This window comes from Rhinopithecus roxellana, chromosome 3 (assembly GCF_007565055.1).
Source record: "Rhinopithecus roxellana isolate Shanxi Qingling chromosome 3, ASM756505v1, whole genome shotgun sequence".
NCBI lineage: Eukaryota > Metazoa > Chordata > Mammalia > Primates > Cercopithecidae > Rhinopithecus > Rhinopithecus roxellana.
The window spans coordinates 72,721,829-72,740,254 of NC_044551.1; the positions used below are offsets into that span (position 1 = coordinate 72,721,829).

At 33.7% G+C, this 18,426-nt stretch overlaps 1 protein-coding gene across 4 annotated transcripts in view; it reads left to right on the forward strand.

Moving 5' to 3' along the window:
* CDH10 (cadherin 10) overlaps window positions 1-18,426 on the forward strand; it is a 168,995-nt gene that overhangs the window by 106,411 nt on the left and 44,158 nt on the right. For all 4 annotated transcript variants that reach the window (XM_010380197.2, XM_030927406.1, XM_030927407.1 and 1 more), the window contains exons 3-5: window positions 11,145-11,439; window positions 13,000-13,119; window positions 13,540-13,707. In XM_010380197.2, coding sequence (XP_010378499.1) covers window positions 11,145-11,439; window positions 13,000-13,119; window positions 13,540-13,707 — 583 coding nt within the window. The remainder of the gene's footprint in view (window positions 1-11,144; window positions 11,440-12,999; window positions 13,120-13,539; window positions 13,708-18,426) is intronic.

The following is an 18,426-nucleotide window of genomic DNA, read 5'->3' on the forward strand; positions in this document are numbered from 1 at the left end:
ATAGCTATTTTTCAGCTTTGTTTGCTAAATCTGTTATTCAATTATGGTTTTTCTCTACCTCTACTTTTATTCTTACATATTAATCACATAATTGTGCGTTTTTGCATGTATAGTAAAATTTATTTTTAACCACACAATATGTGTAAAGAACACGAAGACTCTAGAGTGGGTTATTTTTTACTGGAAAGTTTTATTTTTGTTTATCAGATTATTTATTTACTTATCACTCTGATTTTTAATTTTATATGTCAAGTTGGCTAAGACGTGGTACACAGTTGATCAAACTAACTAGTCTCATTGTTGTTATGAAGGTATTTTTTAGATATGTGCAACATTTATAATCAGAAAACAAATAGAGCAGATTACTCTCCATAATACCATTGGGCCCCATCAAATCAGTTAAGAGCAAGGATTGAGGTTTTCTTAAAAAAAAAAAGGGGGGGGGGGAACTGGGAATTCTATCTCAAGACTATAACATAGAAATTCTGCTGAGGTTCCCTTGGCTGGGCTCGGTGACTCAAACCTGTAATCCCAGCACTTTGGGAGTCTGAGGCAGGTGTATCCCCCAAGGTCAGGTGTTCAAGACCATCCTGGCCAACATGGTGAAACCCCATCTCTACTAAAAATACAGAAAAAAAAAAAAAAAATTGGTGGGGAATCATGGCAGGAGCCTGTAGTCCCAGCTACTCAGGAGGCTGAGGCAGGAGAACCGCTTGAACCTGGGAGGTAGAGGCTGCAGTGAGCCAAAATCACGCCACTGCACTCCAGCCTATGTGACAGAGCAAGACTCAGTCTCAAGAAAAAAGAAAGAAAGAAACCCTGCTGAGGTTCCCATCTGGTGGCCTAGTCTGTGGATTTCTGATTCAAGACTGGAATATCAACCATTACGTGCATTTTGAATGTGCTGCCCTTCCCTGTAGATTTTGGACCTGCCAACCCCCACAATTGCATGACCCAATGTCTTAACATTTATTTGCTTTACGCTTCTTCAACAATTGACAGAAGTCACTAGGAGGAATTTGCTTGTGTGTTTTGCCACTTCAGCTTGACATGAAGAGCAATGTATCTTCTACTTTCTCTTCTCCTGAGTGATGGCCATTTGTCAAGGGACCAAGTGTGTATGTTTAGTTTCTAGAGGCACTGAGAATTGTTGAATGCCCTTAGGTTAAAAAATAAATCTTTGTAAATCCTCAGGTTCAACTCCAAAATCTCTGGAGGACTTCCAACTTTCACCATTTTACTTAAAAAAAAAAAAAAAAAAAAAAAAAAAAATTGAATCTAAGAACCACAAGTCTCTGGAAATGTGGATGATTATATTACAGCTTTCAGCCTTGCCCTTTAGCCTCCTACAGACTATTCTACAAAAGTCTTTTGGGGAAGGCTGACAATGTGCTTGAAGACCCACAGTTTACCAATATTTTTACTCCAGTGCCATGCAAACTCTAATTTTTTTTTTCGTCCTAGAATTGCCCTTTCATTGGCCAGTTATAGATATTCACCTTCAAGCCCCCTGCCAAGAATTGGCAAATTCCCTCAGGAAAAAGCAGCTGCCAGTCATAAGCTTGCATCTGTACAATTCTCTTCTCTCAGGTTTCAGTTTATTCAGTTCTTGTTTACATAGCAATTTGGCCCTGGCAATATGATTTTCTGTGATTTACTTAGCTGTTCTACATGTTGTCAGTGGGAACGTTGGCCTGCTGTTACTTACCTACCTCATCCTACACTTAAGATAAATTACAGATGTTTACAGTGATCTAACTTCCAGTTTCTAAGGCAAATTTGGATGAGCATTTCCATTATTAGCACTTCACTAAAAATTTTTAATTGTCCACTGATCCAATTTCATAGTTAACTGGAATTCCTGTATATCTTACACAGCCCCATCTTTTTCAGTTTGAAAGCTAAAATTTTCTTTGTGCAGATTCATACTTTTAATGTAGAGTAATTGTTGACCACATGTTTCATTATGAATTTCTGACTCTCTTGCACTTTGTTCAGAATATTCAGGATTTCCAAACAATAGCACAAAATATACCCATCATTGCTCATCTTTTTATTTTATTTGTGTGACATTTGTCTTGGATGTCCAGTTCCTTTTATAAATAAATAAAATAGATTAAAGGAAAATGTACTATGTGCTGTGAAAATTTTGGAGTCCATAAGAGTAGAAAATTTGGTTCTTATTTTCAAAATAAATATACTTTTAGTTTCAGAAAAAATTACAAAAATAATAGTTCAAAATTGTTACAGGTGTTATAAGAGTTTATATGTGTATATATTTGTGCACACAATTTATATATGCATATACACTTATATATACATACATAAGCAATTTAAACATTTAATTTTATACACTATTGTATATACATATACCTACACATAAAAAGTATAATTGGATACATAAGATCTTTATAGATGAGTATGAATTTTTAGGGTGGATAAATCGATGTCGTGAGGGAGGAGGCAAATCACAGACGCATGACACTGATATGTTTGGGGATAGGTATATTCATCTGATGAAGATATGAATATCTCCCAGTCAATCGAGCAATCCCTTTTCCTGGTGAGAGTATTGATCTTGATTTCTTAATTCTTTTTTATTGGGGACAACACAGAAAGCTAACCTAGAACAAGAATTTTTTTCTCTTTTTTTAGGGGTCTTGGACTATATTTCAGAGGATCTTTGTACTTCCTGATACTGCATTAGCATTGTTTGTGTGTTTTGTACACACACACACACACAATTTTTTTTCAAGGATATCATTCATAGCCTTTTTTAAAAATACTCATTTTAGTTCGTGTCTCAAAAATCAAATAAATGTAAAGATCCAACCTCGTTTGTCTCTTTCCTCTCTTTGACCATAGTCCCTCGAGACTGTGTCTGCTGTTTCATCCTTCTTCAGGCATCCAGTCATGTATTTGTCACCCTATACCTTCTGAAATAAAAGCATCTTTAGAAGGCTTAGAAGCACAGACCTTCCAATATTGTCTCTGTAGCAAAGTCTCCAAACCTTTTAAAGTCCAAAAATACCACCCTTCGAATTTCTATCACTTCTTTAGTTTCTTTCAATCAGTTACAGAAATATTTCCTTTTTTATTTTTATTTTTTTGAAGACAGAGTTCTACTCTGTCTCCCAGAATGTTGTGGCAGGATCATACCTCACTGTAACCTTGCATGCATGGGCTCGAGCAATGCTGCCTGTGAGTCCCAATCGAGTCCCAAGTAGTTGGGACTACAGGCATGCCACCATGCCTGGCTAATTAAAATAATAATAATAATAATAATAATGTAGAGAGGAGTCTGTGTTACCTAGACTGGTCTTGATCTCCTGGCCTCAAAAGGAGATGTTGGCTTCCCAAAGCACTGAGATTATAGGTGTGCACCCCATGCCAGGCCTAAAAGACTCCTTTAGTGAATACTTACACCCAGCCCTCACCTGCATTTAAAATTGTCTGTCACTGTGCCTTTCTTGGTGAAAAGGAGGAAAGAATGATTCTCAGCTATTTGTATATCTCATAGCAGAGAAATTATATTTCCCTACTAATTTTTCTGTGATCTCCTTTTAAATGAATCTCTTGCTTTTGAATGTTGTGAATTTACTTAACAACTTCTTATACACCTATGTACATATATCCCTATGTTGCAAATCCAAGATGCTTAAGAAGACTTCTCCAAGTTGTTGGGAAGAAATAAGATGTAAAAACATTCAATGTCATTTTAAGACCACAAGGAGATAATTTTCATAATTCAGTGATCTTCAAAAATATAAGATTCCAGGCTTCTAAAAGAATATGAACCTTCTCTAAATCATTTCCTCAATAACTCTCTTTACAAGTGGTAAGCTAATGCATGAGAAATAATGTGTCTATTCTGTGTTTTATATATCACTTAAGGACTTACAAGGCGGGTGCTTTAAGTTATGTACTTAAATTATTGACCTGTGAAGCAATTAATGCCTGTAAATATATTTTTAAAATTTCTGGGCTTGGAAGCAGATAATGCCTGTGAAAGTGTGTCTCTGAAATAAATAACTACCTTCATTGTAATCTCAATATCTTTCCAATGCTAGCAAATAAATATATCCTGGTTGAGATGCTTCAGGATGTGACATAGCAACATTTTTAGCAGGACCTGCCTTCTAAAATTATATAGCATTCTCATGAAGAAGTCTGATCTCTTGTAGGTTCTTGAGTAATTCAAGTTGACTTCAAAGAGAGCTCCAACATCTCTAGGACCATCCCAGATTGGACACTTCGGTCAGAAGTGGCCACAAGCACAAGGCCAACTTTCAATAGGCTGCAGACTTGGAAGACTAAATGGGAAAGAGGAATGCCTAGTTATTTAATCCAGATCCTATTGACATTTTTCCTCTTGGAGGAAATCTCTGGGGAACCCTGTCAAATGTGAAGAATGAACCACTTAACTTTTTTGCCAAGAACTAATTTATGCAGCTATGTGTGCCCACCCATCATTTCCATCTTCAAAACTTGCCTCTGGTCCCAGAAAGAAATTATTCAGAAAAGTACTTATCAATCTACATCATATACATGGGCAAATTATTATAGTTGTTTTTACAATCTATTTTATTTTTAAGCTTATTTGCCCTCTCCTACTCCATTTTTGTTGTTGTTGTTGTTGTTGAGACAGAGTCTTGCTCTGTCTCCAGGCTGGAGAGCAGTGGTGTGATCTTGGCTCACTGCAACCTCTGCCTGCCTGGTTCAAACGATTCTCCTGCCTCAGCCTCCCAAGTAGCTGGCACTACAGACATGCACTACCATGCCCAGCTGATTTTTGTATTCTTAGTAGAGACGAGTTTTCACCTTGTTGGCCAGGACAGTCTCGATCTCTTGACCTCATGATCCGCCTTCTCAGCCTCCCAAAGTGCTGGGATTCCAGGCGTGAGCCATCGCACCCAGCCTTCCATTTTTGAAGGAAGAATTGTTTTATCGAGATTCATGAAATTGGTCTTGTTTTTCTGTACATTAATATTAAAACAGTGCTCTGGAGGGAGCGAACTACACTTGGAGGACTATATTGCCGGTATTACTGTGTAATCTTCCCATACTCCATCCAATTCAAGGTTTTCTCCCATTCTCCTCATTTTTCTTCAGCCCCAACAACATGAGTAACTAACTACTTATTTATTTCTGACCAGATTGTGTTTGCTGGCTTTGACATGCTTTCAGCTGCTTTCTCATGCCAGATAATTTTTCACCTATGTGTTTTTGTTTTTTTATTGGGTGCAAATTTAAAGTTATTTGATTCAGTGCTTTATTTTCTGTGTAATATTATGTTTATCAACTGGAGCAATTAGAGCAGAATAGTAATGATGCCACCGGGAGAGGACGGCGTATTTGCCACATTCTACATTTTTTTCAACAAATATAAAATACCTTGGCTGTCTGAAAGAAAATCAGGCATAAATTATCACTGTAAGTTGAAAAATCTATTCAAAAATTTTGTTATTTCAGGGTTAATGTACGTAAAAACTTAGCATAAATTGTTTAACTCAGATTCTTAATGTTATAATCCTTGTGATTCATTCATCAAAATTTATCTTTCTAAAAGCTAGTCTATTACAAATATATTTTTAATATAGTGCTACAAATATAATTCTAATTATCTCTGCTTTCCCAGTTTTTGGAATGAAATCAAATACCAGCAAATACCAATATCTAAAATGGTATCAATATTCTGAATGAGAAATAATCTCACAATATAAGTGTCTATTGATAGATACGGTTTTTTCACTATTTTAATTTTTTTTTCTTTTTCTTCTAGCCAATGGTGAAAATAAGAGTAAAATATTTTATCTGTTATCCTTTTGGTAACAAATTACTTAAATTTTCTATACTTTGTAGATTTTTTTTTTTTTTTGGTACTATTTCCTCATTTAATGTAACTTAAAAATGAATTAAGAGTTAAAGATTTGCTGTGGTGTGAATATTTGTGCCCTGGCCACCATGATTCATATGTTGAAATCCTAACTCCTAAGGTGATGGTTTTAGGAGGTGGGGCCTTTGTGAGGCGCTTAGGTGTGAGGGTAGAAAACTCATGAATAGGATTAGTGCTCTAGCAAGAGATCCTCAAGGAAGACCTTTTGCCCTTCTACCATGTGAAGACACAGCCGGAAGGTATCATCTATGAGCCAGAAAGTGGGCCCTTATTAGACACCGAATCTGTTGGCACCTTGATCTTGGACTTACCAGTCTCCAGAATAGTGAGAAGTATATTTCTGTTGTTTATAAGCCACCCAGTCTGTGGCCCAATCATGCATAGTTTCGCCTTCTGAGAAATGTATCATTAGGCAATTTTGTCATTGTGCAAACATTGTAGAATGTGCTCATACAGTCCTAGATGGTATAGCCTTCTACATACCTAGGCTATATGGTAAGGCCTATTGCTGCTAGGTTACAAACCTGTACAGCATGTTATTTTACTGAGTACTGTGGGCAATTATAACACAATGATAAGTCCTTCTATATCTAAATGTAGAAAATGTACAGTAAAAATACAGTATTATAAACTTATGGGACTACTGTTGTCTATGCAATCTGTCATTGAAATGTTTTCACGTGGCCCACGATTGTAGTTTGCTACAGCAGACTGAACAGATAAAAACTAAAATGTTGTACTAACATTGTCCCTATATTTAAGTGTAAGTTTATTTCATTTCCACTTGATAAACAATTGATTGGATATTCTTCTCGTCCTCTTTAAAAACAAACAAACAAAATGCTCTTAAGCTAGATAGGCTGCAAGACCCCTTTAGCTTATAAACTTCATTTTATACAAAGAAGATGTTTTGCAAGAAATGTTATAAAATTATCAGAAAACTGACACATTTCAAGTGACCAGACATTCATTAAAAAATTTGTTTAAATTTTTCTTTAAATTCAATCTATCATTTGGTTTTAAATATTAAAATTAATACAAACAAATGTAATAATGTATTATAATTTTACAATGTCTGAATAAAAAAGTTAAAGAATGGGAAAATGACTTTTAAATGTGCAGGGCAGTACCAGTTGTTCTATTTTCATTAGTTGTCATGTATCTTGCCATGTCCTTTATCTGGTTGTGAATTTACAAGGAACACAGCAGGTTGTGAATTTTTAATAGACTTTTCTCAAGGAAAGAAAAGGTCAGTATTAACATAAAATTCTTTTTAAAAATGTGTGACACAAATGTTTCACACCGAAGAACAGGTGTTACTGAGGAACTAAAACCACAATAATCTATTTTTTTATATTTAAAGAAAACTTAATATCTCACATAATAAAATGGTAACACACAAATCAATATATAAGTCATATCTTTCAAAGTAGATGCTTTAAGTTTTTTGGCATGTGACCCATTGATCCCAGCTTCTCAGCAATGTGAACTCTTTTGTTCAATAAAATGTTTGTTTTGTAAATCCAAGTGTTGTTACCTGATATCCAAATAAAAAAGGAAGATTCATGAGAAAGCTGCAGTTATAAAGACTAACCCTTGCCTGATCATTACTCAGTGTATGAATTGGAAAAGGAAATAAAATTGTGCCACAGACACACAAAGAATGAGGGAAGGTGGTAATACCAGAACAACTGTTGAAAAAATATGCAGAGTAAGAGAAAATTTAAAAAATAAAAAGAAATTTAAAAAGAAGATGGGAAGCTTAGGAAGGGGACTATAACTCAAGAACTTTGTCCTTTGGTCTGTTTCTGTAACTGTTAGGAAATCATCAATATCAATAGATCTGTTATTACTTAGTTCTTGTATCCCATCAGTTTCATCTACAAGAGGAGCTATTCCCCAAGTCTCAGGAGATCTGGAAATTCATCTTTCTGCCTCCTTTATTTACTTGAAGAGTAAAGCGTGGCCACAGGAAGAACAGATCATGGCTTTGAAAAACATAAGAAGTGTAAGATTATTCACATAATCTCATTATTACAGTAAATATCTCTTGTAGTTTCTTTACTTGTCCATGTATCAAATATATTTTCAAAGACCATCTTTCATTAAACATAGACTAATGTCATGCCCTCAAATATGGTCCTTTTTGCCTTTTATTCTAGTGCTAGCGATCACTTATTTCCCTCTGTGACTTTTTTAATGCACATTATCATTAGTACAAGCTCTAGTGGCTTGAGAAAATCATATAGTAATTCTGTCGTCTTAGAATCGATCTGTATAAATTCTTAGTTGTAATTTGCTTCTCTTAATTGTATTCCCATTGGTGAAGGTAGAAATCTTTTCATTTTCTGATTCTCAAAACCACAGTCTACTTGCAAACTCCATCTCTTTGATTCCCTACTACCATGTTCAATTTTCTAATCCAACAGAAACTCCCACAGTATGTGGTCCAATTATAAGATTTAATTTTCACTCTCTGTAGTATAAGTGAAGATAATAAATCCTGCTATGATTTATGTTCCAAAACTGAGCTTTATAAAAATTAAAATCTCACCATCTTAGCAGCTTTTTTGATTAGAATAGGAGAAAGGGTTTTAATGACCCCTATCTTGCCTTAGATCCTTCTTCATTACAAATCTATATTCTATATTTATGCAGTGTTCTTTCTAAAATGCAAAATTAGTAACCTATAAAAATTCCCCAGGTTCAAACCTCTACTCATTCTTTGATAATTTAGGTATTGTAAGCTTAAGAAATCCTCATTCATTTTGGGGGCTTTTTTAGGGGCTGTCTTGTGAATTTCCATTTCACAAAATGTTTGAATCTTCCACAGAAACTGGAATTGTTGATTTGGATTAAGAAGTACACGATTCTTATGAGAATAAACAAATATTTCCAGTTAAAATTATTGAATGCGTAGAGAATAAATATAACTGTCTACTATAAAACATAATGTTATCTGATCAAATTATTGATAATATCAATATTTTTTCTTGAATTATTTTGATTCTCAGATAGAACAAGAAACATGCAGTGCTTAAATCTGTAACTTGGAAAATTGCCACTGTGTTGCACATGCATATAATTGGAAAGTTTCCCAGCAACTATGTACATTTTCAGTTCCTGTAAAGCATCAGTCTTGTGACTTTTTTTAAGAGTGGTTTCCTGGATAAAAGTCACATGTTACTTCGGAAAGCTTTTTAGTTAAAAGGAGTTATTTCCTGAGTTTCTCAACCTGACTTTATTGTTTATGAGTAGCTAAAAATGTAGTAAGAAACTATTTGCTCCCTGACTTCTTTATCTTTTTCTCCAAAATATATGTCCATTTGGAGTTTTCTTAATCTGTTATATCTGTATTAATAAACAGTTTATCCAGAAATGTAGTTTTATCCAGAGTTGATGGCTAAGTGCTAATTACTACTTCCATTAACCAAAAAGTAGACTGCTTTTGTAGACCCAGTTATAACAAGTAATACAATACATTAAAGATAAATATGCATAAAATTTTATTTATTTTAAATATTTTGGTGTCTACATAAAAATGTTTTCAGGGGCAAGTTCATTGAAATAAGTTCTCATAAGTAAAAAGGAACCTTTCAATTAAATAAACTAAAGTCTTCTTAAATAGGAAGTAATTAGTTTAAAATTCTACACTTAATTAGATGAAAATGAGTGTTGATGTAAACAGTCTAGAGAGGAAAAATGAAACTTTAGATAAATGTGTAACTCTATGTATTTTTTCATATAATTGAAGATTACTGTCTTGAATTCATAATTCTGTAGACTCTAGGTCAGTGTGCCTATTCTGATTTATGTCTACATTTTATATAAATATTAAAACATAAAACATGTCTATAATGATGTCTGTTATAATAAATGTTTTATAAAAATTAAGATCTACAGTTTTTTAAAATATTTCTTATCAAAAGTGTAACAACATAAACATTTGTTGAAGCATAATCACATTGCACATAATAAAACTGTGATTCCAGCATGTAAAAACTTTTATTGGTAGGGTGGTAACACTAAAAAAAAACCTTACATTTCTTATGTTTTTCAAAGCCAAGATCTGTTCTTCCTATGGCCAAGCTTTACTTTTCAGAGTAAGAATTCTATATGGGGCAGGAGGTGTACCCATCTGGCAACTGCCTGTCCATTTCCAGAATTCTCAAGGTCATTGGGGCCTATTATTTCTTTCCCAAACATTCCGGAGCTTGCTTCTAGGTTTTAGAAGAGGCTCTTCTTTAAGTCCATTGCCCAAAGATTAGACTCAGTCACTAGTACATGTACTCCTAAGCCTATTGGCTAGCCTTCAGGGCATTTGTTGAAAAATAACCTAGATGGAATTTATCCATAACACGTGGCCTCCTGGACTGACATTTGCACTAGTATGGTATGTACATTGGGTTGAGATGTCCACATGAAGGTATGCAGAGCTCTTTGATATGATGAATTGATTCTCAAAACTTCAGTGTGGTTATGTTAGAGGCTTAGGAAAAGGAGCAAGACACAGGCCTTGTATTGCCTTGTTCCTGCACAGAATTTGTCCTTGTAGATTTTTAAAAAGTTAGATTTGACAAGGTAGGAGGCTAGAACATATTTTATTTTATAGTTCATTAATTTGATTTATAACTTTAAAATATAAAGACGTGTTATGTAGATATCTGTCTGCTCTGATTACTACAAATATTTGTGGGGTAATCACTGTCTATTGTATAAGCCAAAAAATGATGTACATTGTTTTTAAAGTAAGAGCTTTGTCTCCTACAGCTTTGCTTGTCTTACAGTTCTTAAGACATTTCTAATTCATCAACAGAAATATAATAGCTAATAACAAGTTTATAGCAGATGGTTTTTTTGTACATTATAAGAATAAAATAGTCTTCCATTCACAGAAAGAGATGAGAGAGCAGTGTTTACACCAGCCTGTCAAGACTGATATCTTATATCTGAAACAGAATTTATTTGCCCATGAAAATGAGTATTTACCAAGCAAAGAGAGGAGCTTGGTTGAATTTTATTACATTTTTTTCATTTAGAATAAAAATTATCCTGATATGTAAAAGGCTATTCATATTCTTTAAAGTGTATAAATGAGTGTGATCAAACTTATTCAACTCTCATTTCAAGAACTACTGTAGGCAACCCTATTGCTCAGTGATGAGACTTGAAAAACCTTCTGTGAATTATTTCAGCCTCATGTACCTTTATACATTATCATGGATATACTCTTTTTTATTTCCCCTAGCTACATTCAGACCAAGATAAAGGAGATGGATCACTCAAATATATCTTATCTGGAGATGGAGCTGGTACTCTTTTTATTATTGATGAAAAAACAGGTGATATTCATGCCACAAGACGAATTGATAGGGAGGAAAAGGCCTTTTATACTCTACGTGCACAAGCTATTAACAGAAGAACTCTGAGGCCAGTAGAGCCAGAGTCAGAGTTTGTGATCAAAATTCATGATATCAATGACAATGAGCCCACGTTTCCAGAAGAAATCTATACAGCAAGTGTTCCGGAAATGTCTGTTGTAGGTAAGTTCATTTACAACATTTATGATGGTATTCAAAAAGTAGTTCTAAAAATCAAGAAATTCTTATAGTAGTATAATCAATTAATTGAAATCCTCTTTGATTTGCTACCATGAATATGTATATATTTCTTTTAGGAGACAATCAGAAAAAAAGATCAATGCAATTTACACTTCATACAGATTTGTGAATCTTTATAATACTTATAAGTAGATACTCTCCTCAAAAATCAAGAAAATATCATTGAACTTCAGTAGAAAATTGTGAAAATAAATTTTTTTTGTCACTTGGATTCAGATAAAAGTTGTGTAATTTTTTGATCCCAAATATAATATAAATATATTTAGAATACCATACAGGTTATATAATCTTCACATATACTCTAGTCATAATTTACCAAAAGATTTCATCTTGAATATGTACCATCTACATATTTCAATTGAGGAAATTGATTAGATTATTTCTTTTTTATTAAATATCATAAAATATCCTATCATTATAATTATTATATATAAAACTCTGCTGGTATCTTTAAAACTCTTTGAAATCTTATATTCAAAGAAGCCAGTTGAAAAGCCATGGTTAAATACATACTGATACAGAATTACCAAGTTAGATTGTGGAACCTGTAAAACATAAGGCATGAAAAAAAGGTAGAAATATAACATTCAAGAAAATAGAATTTCTCTCTTCAGTGTAAATAAATGGGAGATGTATCAGTAGGCCAAGAAAATTAAAACTGCATTTAGATATAGAATGAAAGGCAGTGAAAAGCATCAGAGAACAGTGATAATATTTTTAGAGAAATATGTTTGGATTCAGTAGGAGAATAGACACTTTTCAAATATGTGTGAAGTTGTTTAAACTGATTAAACAAATCTGAAGCTTTTTTTTTTTTTTTTTTTTTTTTTTACTTGTTAACAGTTATAATAGCACATTTGCAGACTCTGCATTTCTCAAAAGCATTGTTCTGGGATTGTTATTTAATATTTGCTTCATTAAATCCCAAGAACTTTTGGCAGTAATCTCACTATAAAGTCCTTTTAAATATCTTGAACTTTATTAAATAGATTTTAGTAGTTCATGGGACTTGGGATCATGTTGAATTGTTTCTAAACTTAGAATTTAATCTATTCATAAAATTGTATTCTAGAGCAGATGTTAATTATTTTTAGAGTTAATTAGTGGAGAGCAGGAAGAAGAATACACTTACTCCTGTGTGATTAGATATGCCCTTTACACAAAACAAATCTATTATGTGAAAATGAATTTCAATATCCAACTTGAGCATTTGTAAAGTAATTGTATTTATCATATTCTGATATACTAGCATTATTTATTGCATACATACAAAATAGGCATGTTGACTAAATAAATATTATGTATTTGAACTCAGAGTTTACCTGTAATGACACTATATTTGTACATACTCATCCAAATTATATATGAAAGTTTAAGAGGTCATTATTAAAGCCAGAAATCATTCAAGTCTTCAATGAAAACCAGTGCTTTTGCTCCTCCTTCTGGTACTGTGCAGAACTAAGCTGAATTTGGATACTTCAGGTACTTCTGTGGTGCAAGTCACAGCTACAGATGCCGATGACCCTTCATACGGGAACAGCGCCAGAGTCATTTACAGCATACTTCAAGGGCAGCCCTATTTCTCTGTGGAGCCTGAAACAGGTCAGGAATCATGAATTGCTGTTTGTTCATTTGATCATCTTTGTGACCTTTATCAGTAGAAAGACCATGGGAGAATAAGAACAAAACTTTAACGTTAATACTCACAGTTGAGTGAGGATGCAACACTTAAAGATGTAAGAATTCAAAGTTAAATGATAGAGTGAACTAATGGAAACCTCTGTGTAGATATTTTAACATATAGGCTTAGGCCACTCTAAGCACATGTGATGTTGCTAGGAAATGGAAACACAATACAAATTATATTTCCACAGATTCACTTTTATAATTTCTAGACAATAAAAATGAGTATCAAAACATGTTTTTCAAAAAATCACTAGCTTAAAAATATTTTTTGTGGACTTAATAAAATAATAATGGAGATTTCAGTGAAGATAATGGAAGTTTTTGTATTTTCTCAAGGTATCATCAGGACTGCTTTACCAAACATGAACAGAGAAAACAGAGAGCAATACCAAGTGGTCATCCAGGCCAAAGACATGGGCGGCCAGATGGGAGGTCTATCAGGGACAACCACCGTGAACATCACGCTGACAGATGTCAATGACAACCCACCACGTTTTCCCCAGAGTAAGCACTCTTTAATGGTCATTCTGCAGGGCAAAAGATTTAGAGTAAAAAAAGAGAGACAAAGAAAAAAAACAAAAAGCAATTGTCATTCATTTAATTTAAAACATACTAAAAATGTGCTACAAAAGTGAAGGTGTACATGCTGATGAATTACTGTTATTATAAAATAAAATTGAATATTTCAAGCATATTTCACTCAGAGACAGGAGGACCTATGATCCCAAACCTCTTCATATGTGAGCTTGGCATCTATACTTGTAGTTTAAGAAATGTTTCTTTCAGCTAACAAAAGGAAACAATGTTTATTAGAAAACAAACTAAGTCATAATTTTACAATAAACGTATTTGTTTCTGTTTCAAATTTAAAAATGAGGATCCTAAATTGAGGACACAGTTTTTCAACAAGAAATCTAATTTGACAAATTATAAGGACTAAGCCAGAAAGCACTGTAGAGGGAGAACCTCAGGAAACTATCTGGCTTGCATGCAATGTTATTATGTGTGGAGTGATAAACATAGTACAACATTTTGTATTCCTGATCTGCACATAGATCTATTTTGAACTGATCTCTCAAATTCTTAAAATAGATTAAGAATAGGTTAAGAACCTTTAGCCCCTGACCATAAAAACACATGCATTTATTCTTCTTTCTTGTACAAATTTGATAGATTACATGTCAACTCGCATACTAGAGAGGATGGTATCAAGTCTCAATGGAAACTCCCAAATTTTTGCTTTGCCAGAAGATCCTGTACTTAAAGATAGAATGTAGGGTCATCAGAAAGGTGACACAAAAAAACATATTCGACTACCATCTATGTCCTGAATTTTCCGTATATGCTGAATATTAACCTCTGAATTGGTCTCCCCATTTTAGTTTGTAATTTACTTTAAATACCTTGTGACAAAATATTAAAATTTAAAGGCAGTAGCTTTTTTGTAATATTTATATCTTTATATTAAAGACCATTGCTGAGAGGAATTACTGTCTAGAATTAACAGCATTGTTTTGACTCTTTAAAAGCATTTTTTCTCTTTTCTGTACTATTTTTACCTAACTTTGATTATTAATAGTACCTGATTCAATTTAAATTGTATAAAAGCATGTATTTGGAAAGATTTCAAAATTCATATAGAATTTTCTTGAGCAGGCTAATCACATGCCTATGTATTTGTGATGGTTGTTTGATTAGATATTTAAAGTATGCCCATAAGGTCTGCTGGTATGGTGCTGGGCTCCAGAACTCATAGGGAAAGGCATGTGCTTATGCTTGTTTCAAATCATTAGGTGTCAGGTCCAGGTTACCTTTAATATTGGTAACAAAAATAAAAGCAATAATAATCCTGCATATTTCTTAGAACAGGTTTAAAGATGCGTGCATTTAAAATTTAAATTTCACATTTTACATGTATTTTTGACCATCTCTTAGCTTGAGCCTTTTACCAGGACAACGAGCATGCAAATTCAGCACAATAAACCATAACGAATTAATTACATAATCTACAATGAGCAAAACTATTACTGGAAAAAAAAGTATTTTATCAGTAATGAATTTCCTTTGGGAGTAGTATTGTATTTTACATTTTTGGGAACATATATACACATGTGTCTAAAATACAGTCCACTTACGAATGACACATTCAATAATTAAATTAAATCTACCTCCAACTCCAAATGTATAGTACAATACATTTAGAGATTTTAGATCATCCCGTATCTTGTCTCATTATTTTTATCACTATTATTATTATTATTTTGAGAGTGAATCTTACTCTGTGGCACAGGCTGGAGTGCAGTGATGCAATCTTGGCTCACTGCAACCTCCACCTCCCAGGCTCAAATGATTCTCCTGCCTCAGCTTCCTGAGTAGCTGGAATTACAGGCTCATGACACCATGACAAGCTAATTTTTGTATTTTTAGTAGACACAAGGTTTCGCCATGTTGCCCAGGCTGGTGTGTCTGAACTGTCCCATTATTTTTAAATTATAGATGGAAATATAATTTATGGATTTTTATTTTCTGAGTTATCTTTTTTGTTATGAATATTTACAGCCTTATCTAACCTTTGGGAACCCACATTCATGGGAATTAGAATGTTATTTGATTGTCTAAATCATACAACATCTGGAAAATAGTATTTAATATTATTTAAGTAAATAACCAATCTTTGGAGGGAGTTCTACAGTTCACAAACCCTTTCATATGTAGCATATCATTGAAACCTCACAACTAATCTATAGAAACCATTACTATTATTATACCCATACATAGAAGAAAAGGAGGCTCAGGGTAAAAATGATAAAGCCACATAGGAAAAGTTTTCAAAAAGCAAGAGACATTTATTTGCATTATATGTTTTTCTTTAACCCAATATTACCCTTTGAATATGACAATATAAAACTTACACAAATATTTTACATTCTTTTTTTCTCTGAGTCTTAAGGTTATACCAAGTTATCAAGTATTTTCAACTTACATCAAATCTCAATTCAAAAACTATATTTGTAGTTATAGCTATATGAGGGTTAGTGGCTTGGCTAGTGGCTGCCATGTTGGATAGCTCAGCAGCAGGCCCTGCAGTCATCCTGCGTGAGTCCCAGTAATTTTCACTTAGTTGTTTTTTCACTTGGGTCAGTTAAACTGACCATCTATTTTTCATTGTCATCAGTAACACTGGATAGCGGTCTCTTCTTTGCAGAGTAATGTAAGACTAAATAATTTAATATCTAAGAAGCATTGACTCAGTGGCTGGCATTTAGTGTATTTATGCATCCAATAATGTTGATTCATGCTAGTTCTCTATTACCATTATTATTTTTATTATTCAATATTATAAAAGTTAGGTCGCAACTCAAACTTTCTTTTAGGTTGGCTGATCCAAATTCATTATTTCCCTATATGCTGTATCAACAATCTCAGTCATTTGGAGGAGACAGAGACAAATGAAAACTCAGATATCTTGCTTATTTTTTCATTTATTTTATTGTGTGGATTTATAACAATGTTTCTAATTCAGAGGTAATTTTGCCCTCCCCAGCCATGGCCCTGGACATTTGGCAATGTCTTGAGACATTTTTGATTATGTCAACTGGCAAATGCTGCTGGGATCTAATGGGTAGGAGCTAGGGCTGCTTCTAAGCATCCTCAAAATTTCAATGACAAAGAGTTATCTGGCCCAATATTCCAGTAGCATCTAAGTGAGAAATTTTGATGTCATATGAGGAACAATTCAAGTAAATCACAAATTCATTGATTTAAAAATATTTATTGAGATCACCCTTGTACCAAATGCCATTGATATGGTTTGGCTGTGTTTCCACCCAAATCTCATCTTGAATTGTAGCTCCCATACTTCCCACGTGTCATGGGAGGGACCTGGTGGGAGGTAATTGAATCACAGGGGTGGTCTTTCCCTTGTTGTTCTTGTGATAGTGAATACGTCTCATGAGAGATGACGGTTTTATAAAGTGGAGTTCCTCTATACAAGCTCTCTCTTTCCTGTTGCCATGTAAGACATGACTGCTTTTCATTCACCTTCCACCACGATTGTGAGGCCTCCCCAGCCATGTGGAACTGTGAGTCAATTAAACCTCTTTCCTTTATAAATTACCCAGTCTCAGGTATGTCTTTATTAGCAGTATGAGAACAGACTAATACAGCCATTTCAGAAACTAAGTCCAAGCATATGGCATTTGTCAAAACAACAACAAAAAGTCCTGGTTTGTATCCCTGTCGCCTTTCTTTAAAGCAGCAGAGACAAGTCATACATAAGTAAAAGCATTGTACACTGGCAAGGGGTAGTTCAGTCCTGTATAAAAAGAGTAACATGTGAGACAATTCCATTGTAAGCAGGATTTAGTGATTAGGGGAGGGGGAAGGCTAATAGAAGCTCTCATTCAAAAGGTGGTATTTCACCTAAGCACTGCAATATCTAGCCACCAACAGAGGGAGAAATCCACTTAGCAAAAAGATCAGCATGTGGGAAACCCTGAGGTTGGAAATTGAAGGGAGTCTATCCACAACTGAAACATTCCAAAGAATGAGGAGGTTGATGGAAGATGAGTTTAGAGGGCTTTACCCTCAGGGTAACATTGATAATTATAAAGTATCATTGGCATTAACAAAATAATAACTGTGTGCCTGATCGAAGTTATCTTTATAGTCTCGTGGTTTTAAAAGTATATAAATATATGAACATTAATATATGCACATTAGTATAATTCTAAAAAGGAGTCCATGGATTGGAAGGTCGGGATGCACCTTAAAACTGATATCTAAAAGTATTTTCTACTCTTTTGCTCTAAACATTAAAATGTATACAAAATAAATGCACTTACTTCATGTGTACCAATAACAGTTCCATTAAGGAGGATTCCAGAGCAAATTTTCCTGGTCTCCAACCAAACATTCAATAATCCTTAAGTTTTTCTCCTTCATTGTGCTAATATTAGAAAAATATTATACTTCCATACCTTAAATCTATTTGCCTGATATTTTCACTTGAATATTTTTAGTCCTGTTTACCCCTTTTCCTTCCTTCTTTCTCTAAAATCATAAAAACATAGAAAATCATAAAATTATGTAAAATTGTTAAAGCAGATCATTGGAAAGGTCTATGAAAAGCTTAAATTACTGAAACATGATCATTGTAGGGCTTTGCAAAACCAACTGGGACAACAGTATTTGTTTCCAAAAGGTTTTACAAAAAATGTCCCT